The following is an 11,847-nucleotide window of genomic DNA, read 5'->3' as shown; positions in this document are numbered from 1 at the left end:
GACATTTTTGGTTTGAGAAGAGAAGGGAATGAATTGAATTGAGTTGTGATGGAGAAGAAGGAAAGCAACATATTATAAAGGAGAGAAGTAACATAAAAACATGCATAAAACTGATGGAACATAAATGCATGTAAGTTACTAAAAGATGTGGACGGTGCATTGAATAAATTGTAGCAGAAACACATAAGCAAATAGAACAAGTCAAACATAGAATAAATTCACAGACATATAAGATGAATAATAAATATGCATGAAAGAATTTAGAGGTGTTCAAGGCTTGGATGAAGATGAGAGATTCTCGATCAGATACTTCATCATGTTCTCCATTCTGCTGGAGGATTCCTGAATTTGCCGACTTTGTTCACTCAGAATGAGTCCTTGATGCTCAACCATCTGAAACAGCCTCTGCTGATCATCTTGTATCCTATCAATTCTGGTAGCCAGGAGAGCAACTTCCGGATGTGGGGCTGGTTCTGGAGCTTGAATAGGAACATCTGTAGGTGCCTGAACTTCTGCCGCAGCTTCAGTAGGTAATTCCATCTGAACTTCATCAACCTCTGCAGCCTCATGAATAATAATCTCTTCTACACTGTCCTCTGCAACCTCTGCTGGAATCATATCAGCATCTTCTGAGGTACGTTCAGAGACAACATGAGTTCTTGCAGCCATTGCCCTTCTCATGGGTTCACAAACCTTGTGTAACACCCTTTGCCTCTGCTCATAAGCTCTTTCTGAGGCATCATGAACTCTCAGACGCTTCTCTCTGCTAAGCTGCTTCTCAATCTCAGAAGCTCTACTTTCTGACCATCGTCTGAAGGCAGACCACATACCATCAACCAGAGATGCATCAAACTGATTGTCAGTTACCTGATACAGCCATTGCAATCTTCTGGTTGCTTCATCAGAGAACTCCTGAATGAGCTGAATGAGATTTTGTGGCCTGAAGGAGGGTGCCAGATCCATGATTGGCTGAGGGGTGTTGGTTGCATTAGAGCTTGAAGCATTAGAACTCTCAGTTCTAATTTGTCCTGAAGGAGCTGATTCATTCACATGAACCTTCTCTAGTCCTGAATGATCTGATTCATCCATATGCTCAACCTCAGAAATAGTCACTTGTCTTTTCCTGGATGTAGCTGTCTTCTCAGGCGAGGTGAAGCTCAGATCTCTTGAGTTCACTGTGGAGTAGTGAGACAAGGACACATAAGAAGACTCAGCAGCAGCATCTTGGAGCAGATCTTCAAAATAGGAGGCTACCTGCTGGATAGGTTGCACATTGAAGGGAGGTTCTAGAATCTGAACATCCTCATCTCCAACGTCTTTCTCAGCAGGAATCTCACCAGATTCAGTTATCAGAAGGGTTCTTGAGGTGGATGGAGGCTTAGGTGTGAATTGTTGAACCAAGTCCCTCAATGTGGCCTCACTCTGAACGATACCCTTAATGAAAGAATTGAAGAGAGGTACAGACTCAGTTGTGGTGGATGTGGAAGATGTTTGGATTGGAATGGATGGAATGGAAATGGTAGCAGTTTGGATGTTTAAGTGGGGAGCTTGTGTTTCGGTTTGAGAAATGATTTGTGTATGAGGTTCTGTTTGAGGTGGAACAGTTTGGATTGAGGTTGGCAGGGATGTAGATATAGGTACAGGTTGTTCAGGAATAACTACTAAAGCAGAATCTAAATTAATGCTTTCAGTAAGTTCCTTACTTGGATCTCTAATGATAGTAGATCTGGTGAGTCTTGCAGTCCTTGCAGGATCAGAGGCTATCTTTGATCTCCTTTCCCTTTGAAGCACTCTCAGATGTTTGCTTTGGTTCTGGCCCCTTCTTCTGAAGTGGACCCTTCAGAGCCAGTTTCTTCCTCTTGGCTATGGGCGCTTCATCAGAATCGGTGGATTCTTCAGCTTCTGGAGATTCCCTTATAACTTGAAGCACATTCCCAATAATCTCACAATCATCCTGCTCAAGGTCTTCCTCAACTTGAATTGCTTGAATTCTTTGCCTCTTGGCCAGAGGAACATCATCATCTTCAGTTTCCTCACCAGAAGATTCTTCCATGACAGTTTTCCTCTTGACATCCCTTCTAGGTGAAACTTCTTCAGAGTTAGAGTGAACTGCTCCTCCTCTGTTGGTGTCATCTTCTTCTTCTTGAGTTCCAATGGAGGAAGCCATAGAGCTCTCAGAGCTATCCGACTGGGATTTCTGAGGAGACTCCACTGGAGTTCTTTCAGGAGAGGGTTCTGGAATTGGTTCCCTGATGACCACAGATTTTGATGCAGCTTTCATCTTCTTGGTTTCCTCTATTAGAATACCTTTGCCTTTGGGATCTGAAGGCTTGCTGCTAGTTGTTCTCTTGGACTTCCTTGTTGGTACCTCAGGAGGACTATCAGGAAGACTTTTGATAAACTCCTCGAGAGTGATTGGATCTCCTTTACTTCTGAGCATTCTCACATATTCTAGAATGCTAGCTGGATTATCCTTCTTAGACTAGAGAGGATAGTTATCAACAGGGTGGTTCTTCTGACGAACCTCTTCAGATGATTCTTCAACAGGTTCAACTTGAACTTTGTCAATGATCTGCATTCTCTTCAACTTAGTCCCATTGAGAGCATCTCCAATCGACATAGCCAGATCCTCATGAAGTCCTAGGTCAAACAGAGTCTTGACTAGTTTGTTCTGGGTGAAAATGTCTGAGAGCAGCCTGCCATAAGGAATGTAGGAGATGAACCTTTTGGTCTCAATTGCAGTAGTTCTTGACTTCTCAACACATTCCTTCAGATAGTTGAAGAGCAGAAATGGAAGACATACAGGCTCACCCTTAGAGATATAGTACATGATTACCTTTTGAGTTGCATTGAGGTAATCAGTACCTCCTGTTCTGGGGTGAATGCAGTAAATGAAGATCTTCTGCCAGATCTTCATTGTTGGCTTCAATTCCTTTATGGTATACTTTGTCTTCTCCAGAGACCAGTTGTCATAAATGGCCTTATTTACTAATTTCCTCATGCCAGGAACATTAGCATCCACATTCTTGATTCTCTTGCCCTGTTGAAATTCCATTCCCAATAATTTTGCAATGGATTCCTCAGAGATAACAATCTTCCTATCTAATACATGAGAAACGACATAGTAGTCGTTGCAGACAGCATTCTTCCAGAATTCCACAACTAACTTGTAATAGATAGGACCACAGAGCCTATTGAAATAGCCAGACCAACCTTGCAAATCTACTTGATCCCTAATGTCAAACCCATGCTCAGCCAGGTTGTCGAAGTCCACTCTTGCTTCGTTGTACACAACCAGTTCTTCAACATTCTTGATACAGGTGACCACATTGGCTGTGTTCAGAATTTGCTGAGCTTCTTCAAATCTTTGTTTCTCTTGCTCTTCGGCAGTTAGTTTGGAGGAAGCAGTAACATTTGCCTTTGATTTCCTTGATTTGCCCATGATTCTCAGGTATGCGAGGTTTAGGGTTCAGAGAGAAAGGAAATATTGGAGGGAGAAGAGTGAATGAAATGCGATGCACACAAAGAGTTTGAAAACCGTTTGAGTAAATGTGTGGATTAGATCGTGTGTGAGATCGTGCGTATAGTGGGTTTAATAGTAACCGTTGAGATTTTAAGAAGCAAAACGTAAAAAGCAAGATCAACGGTTTCTAAAATAATTAGTCAGAAAATAGCACAGTGGAGGAGAGTAGATATCATCATTATAGCAGATACACCACGCGACACAACGAACTATGTCACAAAAGAAGTGACACGTGTATTGTTGTCTACCACAGAAGTTTAACCGGTGGGTTAAGTGCTTCTGATCGAGAACCTTCTGAATAGGTAACATCTGATGACTTCAGAGGCACCATGGTCAGAAGTTCTGAAGAAAACCTTACTCTGGACAAAAGTCCATGTTCAGATTTTCAAGAATAAATAAAAACCGATCTTCTGCTAAGGGCTTAGTGAAGATATCTGCCCACTGATGGTCAGTATCAACATACTCTAATGATAGAGTTCCCTTCTGAACATGATCTCGAATATAATGATATTTTACCTCTATGTGCTTTGCTCTTGAATGTAGAATGGGATTTTTGCTGAGGGAGATAGCAGTTGTGTTGTCACAGTAGATAAGAATCTTCTTCAGAGACAAACCATAGTCCTCCAGATGATTTTTCATCCATATGGTTTGTGTGCAGCAAGTGGCAGCTGAGACATATTCTGCTTCTGCAGTTGATAGAGCAATTGTGTTATGTCTCTTGCTTGACCAAGTGACAAGATTTGCTCCAAGGAAATGACAGTTTCCGGAGGTGCTTTTCCTTTCCACTCTGTCTCCAGCAAAGTCAGCATCACAGAAACCTGAAAGTGTATACTCTGATGTTTTTCTATACATCAAGCCAAGGTTAGTGGTTCCCTTCAGATATTTGAGGATCATCTTAACAACAGTTAAGTGAGTCTCTCTAGGATCTGATTGAAATCTAGCACAGAGATGCACACTAAACAATATATCAGGTCTGGAAGCTGTTAAATAAAGAAGGGAGCCTATCATTCCGCGATAGAGCTTTTGAAAAACCTTAGAGGAAACTTCCTCTTTCTCAAGAATGCATGTTGGATGCATTGGAGTCTTAGAGATGTTGCAATCACTCATGTTGAACTTCTTCAGAAGTTCCAAGGTATACTTCTTCTGATGGATATAAGTGACTCCTGGTCGTTGATCAATTTGAATTCCCAGGAAGTACTTGAGTTCTCCCATCATGCTCATTTCAAATTCAGCCTGCATCATCTTAGAGAATTCCTTGCAAAGAGAAGGATTAGCAGAACTAAATATAATGTCATCAACATAAATCTGAACTATAAGAATATCATCCTTATAGGTTCTGCAGAAAAGAGTATTGTCACCTTTACCCCTTACAAACTCATTCTTTAGAAGAAAGGAGCTGAGCCTTTCTTACCAAGCTCTGGGAGCTTGTTTCAGTCCATAGAGCGACTTCTTGAGCTTATAGACATGCTCTGGATGCTTGTCATCTTCAAAGCCAGGAGTTTGCTTGACATACACTTCCTCTAAAATGTAGCCATTGAGGAAGGCACTCTTGACATCCAACTGATGAAGAATGATGTTGTGATTCACTGAGAAAGAGATCAGTAGCCTTATAGCTTCAAGCCTTGCCACAGGAGCAAAGGTCTCAGTGTAATCAATCCCTTCTTGTTGACTGTAGCCTTGAGCCACCAGTCTTGCCTTGTTTCTCGTGACTTCTTCTTTTTCATTCAGCTTGTTTATGAATACCCACTTGGTTCCTATGACATGGAAACCTTTGGGTTTAGGCATTAAAGACCAGACATCATTCTTGGTGATCTGATCTAGCTCTTCTTGCATTGCCAGAATCCAGCCTTTATCTTCAAGAGCTTCATCAACTGATTTGGGCTCAATGAGAGATACAAGTCCCTTCAGACTCAGAAGAGTCTCTTCTGAAGGTTTGAGCATGGACCTAGTTCTGACAGGAGCATCTTTGTTGCCGATGATCAGTTCTTCTGGATGAGAGGCAGCTATTCTCTTCTTCTTCTAAAGTTGATCAGAAGTTGTTGGAGCATCTTCAGATGCTTCTGCCTCTGGAGCAACATCCTCTGGGCTGTCCTTTGGTTGATTTGCTTCTGAAAGATCAATGCTGAGATCTGCAAATCTTTCAAACAGCTTTGACTTTTCTGAGCCAAGCTTGTCATCAAATCTAATTTGGATAGATTCCTCAACAGTTTGATGGACAATATTATAAATTCTAAAACCTTTTGATCTTTTAGAATAACCAAGAAAATAGCATTTTAAAGCTTTAGAATCAAATTTACCCAATTGCTCCTTTGTGTTGAGCATGTAGCAAGTACTCCTAAAAGGATGGAAGTAAAAGATATCAGGTTGTCTTTCTTTGCACAGCTCATAAGGAGTCTTCTCCAGGATTGATCTGATGGAGATTCTGTTCTGGATATAGCATGCAGTGTTGATTGCTTCTGCCCAGAAGTGCTTGGCCATACTTGATTCTTGCATCATGGTGCGAGCCATCTCCTGAAGAGTTCTGTTCTTTCTTTCAACAACTCCATTTTGTTGAGGGGTGCGAGGACAAGAGAAGTTGTGAGAGATTCCTTGAGAGTTGAACAATTCTTCAAAAGCTTTGTTCTCAAATTCTCCACCATGATCACTTCTGACAGTAATCACTGAAGTTTGGAACTCATTCTGAACTTGGGTAATGAAGTTTGTGAACATAGTGTGTGTTTCATCCTTGTGCCTTAAGAACTTTACCCATGTCCACCTGTTGTAGTCATCCACAATGACTAACCCATACTTCTTTCCTCCAATGGATTCAGTTTTCACTGGTCCAAAGAGATCAATGTGAAGTAGCTCAAGGGGTCTTGTTGTAGATACCACATTCTTTGCTTTGAAAGGCTTCTTGGTGAATTTTCCCTTCTGACAAGCTTCACACAGAGCCTCTGATGAGAACTTCAGACGAGGCAATCCTCTGACGAGGTTTAGCTTGCTTAGTTGAGAGATCTTCCTGAGGCTGGCATGCCCTAGACGTCTGTGCCAAACCCATTGCTCATCATTAACGGACATGAGACACTTGACCTTCTGAGATAGCAGTTCAAAAGATTTGATCTTGTAAATGTCATTTCTTCTCTTCCCAGAAAACATAACAGATCCATCTGTTTGACTGACAGCTTTACAGCCTGTTTGATTGAAGATCACATCATAACCTTTGTCAGCTATTTGGCTTATGGAGAGCAAGTTATGCAATAATCCTTCCACCAGAAGTACATCATTAATAACTGGAATTTTTCCATCTCCTATGGAACCTTTTCCAATGATCTTTCCCTTCTGATTTCCTCCAAAGCCAACGTCTCCTCCTGACTTAAGCGACATCAATTTTTGGAATATAGACCTTATGCCTGTCATGTGTCGCGAGCATCCACTGTCCATGTACCATGACAGGTGTCTTAACTGAGCTGCATAAGATGTCTCATCGTCATCAGAGTCTGAGTCATCTTCTGAAGCTCTCATATCATCATGTGCTTCAGCATCTCTACTAGTGGTAGCCATCAGAGCTTCCACAGCTTCATCTTCTTCTGACTCAGCTTCATCAGAGTCAGTCGCATCAAATGTCACAAGAGCTTTCTTCTTGAAGACTTTTCTTGATCTCTTGTCCTTCTTTAGCTTGGGACAGTCACTCTTGTAGTGCCCAGATTCCTTGCACTCGAAGCAGGTGACTTCCTTCCCAGAGGACTTCTTCTGATCAGATGAAGATTCAAATCTTCCTTTACTTTTCCTCGGTCCTTTGCCCTTGCTTTGTCTGTTCTTCCAGAGCTTGCTCAATCTCTTTGTAAAAAGAGATAGCTCTTCATCACCAGAAGCATCTGATAATTCTTCAGAGGAATCTTCCTCTTCTACCTGATAGGCTTTCGCCTTGTCAGAATTTGACTTGAGAGCAATAGATTTCTCTTTCCTTTGAGGCTTGTGATCTTTGAGTTCAATCTCATGGCTTCTGAGATGACTCACAAGCTCTTCTAGCTTCAAGGAGTTCAAATTCCTGGAAAGTTTCAGTGTAGTGACAAAAGCCATCCACTCCTTAGGCAAGCTTCTGATGATCTTTTTGACATGATCACCAGTAGAGTAGCTCTTGTTCAGCACTCTGATTCCAGCAATCAGAGTTTGAAACCTTGAGTACATCTCCTCAATGGTTTCACCAGATTCCATCTTAAACTGCTCATATTGTTTTATGAGAGCAAGAGTCTTAGTCTCCCTGACTTCTTCATTTCCTTCGTGCGTCATGACCAAGGAGTCATAGATGGATTTTGCTGTTTCTTTGTCAGAGATCTTCTCATATTCAATATATGATATTGAACTGAACAGCATGGACTTCGCCTAGTGATGATCCCCGTCATTTCATTACGGGGGATCTTCACTCCTAAAGCATCTACTGGATCAATATAGCCTTCCATGACCATATCCCAGAGATCTGAGTCAGTGCCAAGGAAATAACTTTCGATTCTATCTTTCTAGTACTCAAACTTTTCACCATCAAAGACTGGTGCTCTGAGTTGGTTGTTGTTGTTGTTGTTGTCAGCGGAAGTATTGGCTTGGGCCATCATTGTTTTTCACACTAGGTTCTGGATCACTGATCACTGTTAAGTGTATCAATCAGAAGCGGAGCTCTGATACCAATTGAAGGTGCGAAAAACACTAGAAAGGGGGGTTTGAATAGAGTTTTTGAACAAAAGATTTCCCCTTCTTAAGTTTTGACAAACTTAAGGATAAGAGCTAGGCGCTAAAGAATATGAAATAGGGCACACAAGTATTTTATCCTGGTTCAAAAGCTCAAGCTAATCCAGTCCACCCGTGAAGGTGATTTCTTCCTTCTTCTGATGAAGGCAATTCACTAAAATCAATGAATGTTACAACTGCACTTGCAACCTGCAAAGTGACTAACAGTACACTAATTTCCTCACTAGTATTCTCTCAAGAAGCTGATTTACTGATCCTCTCAAGACTAGCTAAAACACTGAACCAAACTTGATTCAGTCCTCTTAAGATCCGACCAACCTTGGTCTCTTAAGGTACTTTACAAAGTATTTGTATAAGGTTTTGGGTTTACAAGAATTGCTTCTAAAAAGCTAATGGTAAACTCAGATGTTTAAGAACACTGAAGAAATATTGCTAAGAGATCGGTTAGAATAAGTTCAAGAGTATCAGCAAAGTTTCTTGGCTTCTTTCTTCTATCTTCAGTCCTTATATACTCCAAGGCATTTGATGTAGCCGTTGCTAGGGTTTTGCCCGTTGGAGTGGCAATCTTGTAATATCAGACTACTAGACTGAACGAGGTAGGTGGCGGGCAGGCTATGACTGTACGATGTGTACTATGACAGCGACCTGTCCTTTCACCAGCTGACTTATGATCTGGAGTGCTTCAGATGGACGTTGGTGAAGCTTCTGATCAGAGTCAGACGGAAGCTTGGATCCTCTGACCTTGCAACTTCTGCTCCTGGACATGTTCCTCAGAACTTCTGAATGCCAGAGCTAGAATAACTTGGGTCTTCAGAACCAACTTCTTGCAGGTCTTCAGAACTTGAGTCTTCTACTTCTGGACCGTTCCTTCTGGAACATCTGGTCTTCAGAACTTCTGACTCCGGTTCTTCAGTACCTATTGAGAGCTTCTATCTTTAGAACTTTTGAAGGATTTGCCACTGTTCTGAGCGAACATGGTAAGCTTTTCAACTCTCTTTTGGCTACCCTTGGGTCTTTATCTTCTGATTGAATAAGCTTGGGTCAGAATCAGAACCTGTTTGTCACAACTAAAAGAGACAAACGTTAGGGTACCACAATTGTTCATCATCACAAACCTTAATTGTAATCATCAAAATATAGAGATGCAACCACTGATCAAACCTTGATCTTACATAGTCTACCTGACCTATGTTCGTTTAATTAAGGTTCACTTGCAAGCGAGTTAAATCACATTAAATCTCATGCTCTTGGTTTTTATGGCTCTAATGTCAAAACCCTAAGTCTTATCATTCTCTTTATACAACATTATTCACAATACAACATTCACTAGTTACAAAGGGGATTACGGCTAGGTGAGCGACCCTTTGACACATTAACTGAAAAATCAATATACTTCGCATAAGGAAACGCATATTCATTCACTCATGCATAACACATCATGGCAAATTCATCGGCAAGGTACCACACGACTTGCATCACCAAGACGGAAGGAAAAATCCACCAAGCCCCCACAAATTGGGTTCGGTCGAGCCCTCCAAAGGCCATAGGGTTTCCAAAACAATTTTTCTTCCTTCCCTCTTGGTCATGGCAGCCTTGGTACAGCCCCAACAACCCAAATAATCATCCAAATTTCAGATTCAAACACTTAGCAAAGAAAAAGTTATGGCAAATGCAAATCAACTCGAAACTTAACAAACACCATGGCAACTTGCATAACATCATAGGTTCAGATCATGAACAAGGGTTGAAGATTCATATTCATAGTAATTCAAAGAGAAAAACCCAGCAAGCATGCGTGTACAAGAACTCATGCAAAACAAATCAAAATTCAAGTTATTTCTCAAGGCAATTCATGGCATAATCCTTAAAGAACCTACCCAACCTAGACCAGCCCTTACCTTGGTCTTAAAGCTTGAAAATAGAAGAGAATGAAGATGGTTCCTTGCTGTCCAAGACTCCTTTCTCCTCTCCTAGCTCTCGGTCTCTCTCTCTCCCACTCGCGATCTCTCTCTCGTCGCGCGCACAAGGGTGGCGGTGATGGGGTGCAAGCGGCGACGACTAGGGTGCAAGGAGGAGGCTTCTTTTCACTTTCTCTCTTCTGTTCTTACGTGTTGCAAAGGTGCACAAGGTTTCTATCTTCAGACTTGTGTAAAAAGAAAACTCTTCTCCCCCCCCCCCCCCCCCAAATCCCTATTAAAACTAGGTTTTCTTTTCTTTTCTTTTAAGCCCAATCCAAGTCAAACCCTTGACCCAATCACTTAAGCACCTAATCAGGCCTGAATCTAATTAAAAACCTAAGCCCTCTTAAGTAATTTCATAATCAAACTCGGAATCAAAAGAAAAATAAATCAATTAATTCGCTGGTACTGTACAACCAGAACCACCGTCGCTACGCGAATATCTCCAACTACAGAGGTCGGAATGACCTGATTCTACTTCGAGCATTTTCTTCACTTAAAGGGCTACAACTCTCATGAAGGAAGTTTTCCGAAATGAGGTCGTTAAGACCCTCTAAAAATTCACACAAGGTGACAGCTGAAACCTGTCAAAACTCAAACTTAACCAAAATCTCATTTTATTCAATCCATCATCAAAGCATTACAAAAATAAGGTCTAGGGCCTTACAATACCACCCCCCTTAAAACAGTTTCGCCCTCGAAACTTAAGGGTTTACAAACAAATCGGGATGCGACGCCCGCATTTTATCCTCTAATTCCCAAGTCGCGTCGCCCGTAGTTTGATTCCACACGACCTTCACCAAGGACACCTCCTTGTTTCTCAAGCACTTCGTGCTCCTGTCGACGATCTTGATGGGTGGCATCACCATCGTCAGATCATCCTTTAGCTGAATGTCATCAGGTTCAAGAACATGAGAATCATCAGCCATGTACTTCCGCAACTGCGACACATGAAGTACATCATGGATATTGGATAGGAAAGGCGGCAACACAATCCTATATGCCACTGGCCCAACTCGTTCCGTTATTTGGTACGACCCAATAAACTTTGGAGTAAGCTTCTTGGACTTGATCGCCCTTCCGACACCAGTCATCGAGGTAACCCGCAAGAAGACATGATCTCCAGCTTGAAATTCCAACTCTTTTCTCATGTTTTCAGCATAACTTTTCTGGTGACTCTGTGAAATCCTCATCTTTTCTTGGATTCGCTTCACCTCTTCTGTAGTTTGTTGAACCAATTCGGGTCCAACGATCAGATTCTCACCATCTTGATGCCAACACAAAGGCGTACGACACCTCCGACCATACAAAGCTTCATAAGGTGCCATCCCGATGCTTGCATGAAAACTGTTGTTGTAGGTGAACTCAATCAGCGGTAACAACTCATCCCATCCTTCTTTCTAGCCTCTTATACCTATAGTGGGGTTAAAATCGCCGCAAACGTGTTAAAGGCACTTAGGAAGTTGGTGATTGAGGTGTGCTGGTGAAACATTTAGTGGCGGTGAATATGAACCGCCACTAATTATAAAAATAGCATTAAATTTTTTTTTTAGAGTGAAAATAGAAATAGAAAAATTTATAATTTTTTTTTATATATTGAAAAGATAAATTACAATTCTCAAGGATTGATTTTTGAACCTCCTT

General features: G+C 41.5%; 2 protein-coding genes across 2 annotated transcripts; both read right to left on the bottom strand.

Moving 5' to 3' along the window:
- Positions 1–270: 270 nt before the first annotated feature.
- Positions 271–3,442, bottom strand: LOC130744398 (uncharacterized). The gene is made up of 3 exons (XM_057596587.1): positions 2,724–3,442; positions 1,792–2,432; positions 271–1,658 (listed from the first exon to the last, which is right to left on the bottom strand). The coding sequence occupies exons 1-3, from the start codon at positions 3,440–3,442 to the stop codon at positions 271–273; spliced, it is 2,748 nt and encodes a 915-aa protein (XP_057452570.1).
- Positions 3,443–10,907: 7,465 nt separating this feature from the next.
- On the bottom strand, positions 10,908–11,396 carry LOC130744397 (uncharacterized). The gene has a single exon (XM_057596586.1). It carries the CDS (start codon positions 11,394–11,396, stop codon positions 10,908–10,910), a length of 489 nt encoding a protein of 162 aa, XP_057452569.1.
- Between the last annotated feature and the right edge of the window lie 451 nt (positions 11,397–11,847).

Source organism: Lotus japonicus, chromosome 3 (assembly GCF_012489685.1).
Source record: "Lotus japonicus ecotype B-129 chromosome 3, LjGifu_v1.2".
In the NCBI taxonomy this organism is placed as follows: Eukaryota; Viridiplantae; Streptophyta; class Magnoliopsida; order Fabales; family Fabaceae; genus Lotus; species Lotus japonicus.
Note: the sequence above shows the minus strand (reverse complement) of the source record. Positions and strands in the feature narration are given on the sequence as shown.

Bases quoted from the DNA above. Each gene is read 5' to 3' on its own strand.
- LOC130744397 (XM_057596586.1), bottom strand. From the start codon at position 11,396: ATGAGGATTTCACAGAGTCACCAGAAAAGTTATGCTGAAAACATGAGA.
- LOC130744398 (XM_057596587.1), bottom strand. From the start codon at position 3,442: ATGGGCAAATCAAGGAAATCAAAGGCAAATGTTACTGCTTCCTCCAAA. The intron at 2,433-2,723 runs GTTCATCTCCTA...GAGAATGCTCAG, and splicing joins ACTGCAATTGAGACCAAAAG to AAGTAAAGGAGATCCAATCA. The intron at 1,659-1,791 runs GTGCTTCAAAGG...CTGCTTTAGTAG, and splicing joins ACCAAAGCAAACATCTGAGA to TTATTCCTGAACAACCTGTA.